This window comes from Nanorana parkeri, unplaced genomic scaffold (genome assembly GCF_000935625.1).
Source record: "Nanorana parkeri isolate BGI_ZX_2015 unplaced genomic scaffold, ASM93562v1 scaffold2038, whole genome shotgun sequence".
Classification (NCBI taxonomy): Eukaryota; Metazoa; Chordata; class Amphibia; order Anura; family Dicroglossidae; genus Nanorana; species Nanorana parkeri.
This window is the reverse complement of record NW_017308306.1, coordinates 188,767-194,942: the sequence shown is the minus strand read 5'-3', so window position 1 is coordinate 194,942 and position 6,176 is coordinate 188,767. Positions and strand designations below refer to the sequence as shown.

Here is a 6,176-nt window from a genome sequence, read left to right as displayed (position 1 = left end):
TTATTTTCATCCAATTTATACATTAATAATCCTCATTATCTCCGGAATCTCATCTAATACATTGCGGGATTTTCTATCAGAGGAGCGTTGTTGGCGCCCTAAATGTGTCATCAATGAATCTCCTTATTTCAGTTATCGGTGGAACATGCGTTACCTCTCCCCCCCGACGTCTTCATTCAAGACTGAGAGAGAAATGATGGATAAATCCAGCACAGGGATGGTGGGAGCTCCTCATAATGGGCACAGCAGGTGTACAGACCCGGGAACTCAGCACAGGGATGGTGGGAGCCCCTCATAATGGGCACAGCAGGTGTACAGACCCGGGAACTCAGCACAGGGATGGTGGGAGCCCCTCATAATGGGCACAGCGGGTGTACAGACCCGGGAACTCAGCACAGGGATGGTGGGAGCCCCTCATAATGGGCACAGCGGGTGTACAGACCCGGGAACTCAGCATAGGGATGGAGGGAGCTCCTCATAATGGGCACAGCGGGTGTACAGACCCGGGAACTCAGCACAGGGATGGTAGGAGCCCCTCATAATGGGCACAGCAGTGCCGGGTCCTAAGAGGGCTGTGAAGGGTCTCAGGTGGGCAGTGCGGGGTCTATAGTGGGCTGTGTGTGGTCTCAGGATGCTGTGTGAGGTCCCAGGGGGGCTGTGTGGGGTCTCCGGAAACTTTGCAGGGTCTCGGTGTGCTGTTCAGAGTCTCAGGTGTGGTGTGCAGAGTCTCAGGTGGGTTGTGTGGGGTCGTCTCCAGTGGGCTGTGCGGGGTCTCCGGTGTGCTGTGCGGGTTCTCAGGTGTCCTGTGCGGGGTCTCAGGTGTCCTGTGCGGGGTCTCAGGTGTCCTGTGCGGGGTCTATGGTCCTGGGACCTTGCCGGGGACCTCGGCAGTCTTCCTCTGTACGGCGGCGTTTGTTTACACTGCTTCAGTTTAGAAATGCGGCGGTATCAGAGCCCAGTATGGGGGATTGTCATCAGAATCGCTGCACCCCTCATAATAATGATATATATATATATTAGGGTGGCATAGCAGAAGATACTGCAGAAAGATGATGACGAGGAGGAGGATGATGAGAAGGATAAGGAGGAGGATGATGAGAAGGATGAGGATGATGGGAAGGATGATGAGGAGGATGATGAGTAGGATGAGGATGATGGGAAGGATGAGGATGATGGGAAGGATGATGAGGTGGATGATGATGATTATAGGGGTGTCGGAGTCTCTTGTACATGACACACGATCTCTCTTTGATACATTGTAACATGTACTACAGAGGAGGGGGAGGGGAGAACAATAGAGGGCGATGCCCCCCCCCTCCCCTCCTCCGGCTCCTCCCCCGCCCGCCCACTCCTCTCCCAGCTCTGCCGTTCCTCCCGTGTACCCGGCTCAGAGCTCTGCCAGCTTCCATCCTCTCCTCTGCACACAGGTGAGTCCCCTCCATTCTTCCCTGGGCACGGAGGTCTATGTGCCATCCGCCATGCATAGCCCATGTCCCGAGGATCAGGATGACACCCGGCCTCCATATCATTGTAGGGCTCTGTAGCAATGTGCAGCGATCGGCTCTCACCGGGCTGTGTGCGGATCTGCCATTGTATCCCCTCCTACAGGATGAGGATGACACCGGGCTTCTGTCCTATAGGGTGTGGATACGGACCGACATGTCTGTCCTTACCACACTGCATCCTGATCTGTGTGCCAGGGATCAGGATGACACAGATCCTCCTTATCATGTCTGTCCAATGTGTGTACCCCACCCAACCTGTCCTCATTGTGTCTGTATGCGAGGAGGGGGCCGTTCTGAGGACCCGCCATCATCTCCATCCTCTGTATACAGACCGAGGACCCACCGTCATCTCCATCCTCTGTATACAGACCGAGGAGACACCGTCATCACCATCCTCTGTATACAGACCGAGGACCCACTGTCATCACCATCCTCTGTATACAGACCGAGGACCCACCGTCATCTCCATCCTCTGTATACAGACCGAGGACCCACCGTCATCACCATCTTGCAGGCTACTCTGTATATTAGAGTGTCAGCTCTGCAGCACACACCTCTCTCTATATACTGTATCTGTATCCTCTCTGTATATTAGAGTGTCAGCTCTGTGGGTTAGTTCCCTGTCTAGGACTTCCTGTCTCCGGCAGTTGATGGGGGGTCATTCTCGGGTCACATGTACACAGCGGCGCCTGCACTGATGTCACGGCTCGCAGTGCGCTCTGTAGATGGGGGTCTCTGGTCCCTCTTCCTGGCTGCGGAATGTTAATAAGGACAAATCGTCCCTTTGTATTAGACCCGCTCTGTGTATATATATCTGTATACGGCCTGTGTATATATATCTGTATACGGTCTGTGTATATATATCTGTATACGGCCTGTGTGTATATATCTGTATACGGTCTGTGTATATATATCTGTATACCGTCTGTATATATCTGTATACGGCCTGTGTATATATATCTGTATACGGTCTGTGTATATATATATATATATCTGTATACGGTCTGTGTATATATATATCTGTATACGGCCTGTGTATATATTTCTGTATACGGTCTGTGTATATATATCTGTATACGGTCTGTGTATATATATCTGTATACGGCCTGTGTATATATATCTGTATACGGTCTGTGTATATATATATATATCTGTATACGGCCTGTGTATATATATATATCTGTATACGGTCTCTGTATATATATCTGTATACGGCCTGTGTATATATATCTGTAAAAGGCCTGTGTATATATATCTGTATACGGCCTGTGTATATATCTGTATACGGTCTGTATATATATCTGTATACGGTCTGTATATATATCTGTATACGGTCTGTATATATATCTGTATACGGCCTGTGTATATATCTGTATACGGTCTGTATATATATCTGTATACGGTCTGTATATATATCTGTATACGGCCTGTGTATATATCTGTATACGGTCTGTATATATATCTGTATACGGTCTGTATATATATCTGTATAGGGCCTGTGTATATATATCTGTATACGGTCTCTGTATATATATCTGTATACGGTCTGTGTATATATATATCTGTATACGGTCTGTATATATATCTGTATACATTTCCTGCGTCCCGTATATAAGAGGCCATTGCGTGTCCGTGGCGTGCGCACCGGCCGGGCCGGATTCCTCTCCGGTGGTCATGTGGTTTCCTGTCACTGTATATTGTTTTTGAAGTTATGTGAATGTTGAGGAACCTGAAAAGAGAATCTTCCGGCTTTTCCTTCCCTGGCGCCATCTTCTCCTCCCTCCCCCAATCAGAATCCATGACTGCAACATTGTAACATTGTATCCAGTCACTGGGTGAGTGGCGGCTTCAGGGGGCTGATCTGTGTCACCTACTATAGGGCCCAACTATGAGGACACCTGACCATCACACCTACTATAGGGCCCAAGTATGAGGACACCTGACCACCATACCTACTATAGGGCCAAACGTATGAGGACACCTGACCATCACACCTACTATAGGGCCCAACGTATTAGGACACCTGACCATCACACCTACTATAGGGCCCAACTATGAGGACACCTGACCATCACACCTACTATAGGGCCCAACTATGACGACACCTGACCATCACACCTACTATAGGGCCCAACTATGAGGACACTTGACCATCACACCTACTATAGGGCCCAACTATGAGGATACCTGACCATCACACCTACTATAGGGCCCAACTATGAGGACACCTGACCATCACACCTACTATAGGGCCCAAGTATGAGGACACCTGACCACCATACCTAATACTACACCATACAAAGACATTGTAGACAATTGTCTTTGGTGAAGACCCTTTTATTTTGCGCCATGACTGTCCCCTGTGTACAAAGTCAGCTCCATAAAGACATTGTGTGACCAGTTTGGTGGAGGAACTCGAGTGTCCTGCACACAGTCCTGACCTCAACCCTACGGAACACCTTTGAGTTGAACACCCCATTGAGAGCCAGGTCTTCTCATCCAGCATCAGCACCTGAGCTCACAAATGGGACAAATACCCCCAGACACTCACCAACATCTTGTGGAGGAGGCCTCATATTAATGGTCATGGTTTTGTAATGGGATGTTCAACAAGCCCATATAGATGTGATGGTCAGGTGACCTCATACGTTTGGCCTTATAGTAGATGTGATGGTCAAGTGTCCTCATACTTTTGGCCTTATAGTAGGTGTGATGGTCAGGTGTCCTCATACTTTTGGCCTTATAGTAGGTGTGATGGTCGGGCGTCCTCATATACTTTTGGCCTTATAGTAGGTGTGATGGTCGGGCGTCCTCATATACTTTTGGTCATATAGTAGGTGTGATGGTCAGACGTCCTCATATACTTTTGGCCTTATAGTAGGTGTGATGGTCAGGTGTCCTCATAGTCTCAGTTTTGTATGGGGGAGGGAGGTAGGGACAGCCGGATAAACCTGTTTTCAGACCTGGATGTTACACGGAGGTCATAGTTGGAGATTCACACAACGTTCTCAGTAGAACTTTGAGGCCTGAAGACTGTGTTGTGCCGGCTGCCCGGTGGCGGGTTGTTATTGCTAATTGTTTTCCTGTTGTGGAGGTTTCCCTTCTACCTCCTGTCCAGGTGATGAAACAGGAAGTGAATGAAACTCTTCACATAGATCATAAAACCTCAGAGAGAGCTTCTAAGCTTTCCTCCTACAAAGAACATAACACACACAGATACTGAGGGGATGTTCTATAGAATTCAGATCGCGGCTCATGGAGGTCACTCCAGAATAGTCCCAGGTTTTGTACTGGGCCATTGTTGGGTGACCCCTGACCTGTGACTGAGACTTCCTGTCACTGGGCAGCACATTTTACTCCAGAATTCTTTGATCGTCTTGAGATTTAATTCTCCCCTGAACAGACTGAAGGCACCCTGTGCCAGAAGTGGCTAAGCATCCCCAAAACATAACCGAGCCTCCTCCATGTTTCACAGTAGGTGCGGTGACATAACCGAGCCTCCGCCATGTTTCACAGTAGGTACGGTGAAGTAACGGAGCCTCCGCCATGTTTCACAGTAGGTACGGTGACGTAACCGAGCCTCCGCCATGTTTCACAGTAGGTACGGTGACATAACCGAGCCTCCTCCATGTTTCACAGTAGGTACGGTGACGTAACGAAGCCTCCTCCATGTTTCACAGTAGGTACGGTGACGTAACGGAGCCTCCGCCATGTTTCACAGTAGGTACGGTGACGTAACCGAGCCTCCGCCATGTTTCACAGTAGGTACGGTGACATAACCGAGCCTCCGCCATGTTTCACAGTAGGTACGGTGACATAACCGAGCCTCCGCCATGTTTCACAGTAGGTACGGTGACATAACCGAGCCACAGTAGGTACGATGTTCTTTTCATTTAAAGCTTCATTTGTGTCTGATGTGTCCAGAGGAAATTCTCCGAGAAGCTGCAGATGGCGGGATCAGACGTGTATCATATGTATCCCAGGAATGGGGCTTCATTGACACATCCTCTGACATGGCAGGCCATATGGTCCACGTGTCTGGGGTGTGTATATAGCGGGGCGGTTGCAGTAGCGCAGCTGTAGTGTGTAATGCCGTAGGGAGATTATTTTGCACTGCTCTTGGGGACTCCCTGAGACCGGCACACGTCCTGGCCAGAGGGCCCGTCTGCCGAGAGCCATTAACATGTCATTGGGCTCAGCCAGCCTGCAATTATAGCAGCCAGACAGTATAATTATATCGTTATATCGCTCTCTTTGTGCTGAGACCACCCCTCCCCCACTATGAATATCCTCCCTGCACTTTGCCTGGTTTGACTTCATCGATCCCATAACAGATCTGATACAATCTCACCCTGCAGGAGGAGGACAGACTCATAGCCCCCTTCTGTCTGTATCACCCTGCAGGAGGAGGGACTCACAGCTCCCTTCTATGTATCACCCTGCAGGAGGAGGACAGACTCATAGCTCCCTTCTATGTGTCACCCTGCAGGAGGAGGACAGACTCAGAGTCCTCGCTGTACTTACGCATTGAACATGTTCTAATCTTGTGTTTCTTTCTCTCAGGTCCCTCCATGATGCGTCATCCTCCAGCGTGACAATCCCGAAAGCCATGTCTGCTACGGACGCCTTACCCCCTCCCATCCCCCTCTCCCAAAAACCGGTCCGCATCAT

General features: G+C 49.5%; 1 protein-coding gene across 1 annotated transcript in view; it reads left to right on the top strand.

Moving 5' to 3' along the window:
• The first annotated feature begins 1,349 nt into the window (after nt 1-1,349).
• The window catches only part of LOC108800475 (ephexin-1-like), a 24,447-nt gene continuing 19,620 nt past the window's right edge, over nt 1,350-6,176 (top strand). Inside the window, exons 1-2 of the mRNA XM_018572456.1 lie at nt 1,350-1,427; nt 6,069-6,169. Coding sequence (XP_018427958.1) covers nt 6,115-6,169 — 55 coding nt within the window. The 5' untranslated portion in view covers nt 1,350-1,427; nt 6,069-6,114. The remainder of the gene's footprint in view (nt 1,428-6,068; nt 6,170-6,176) is intronic.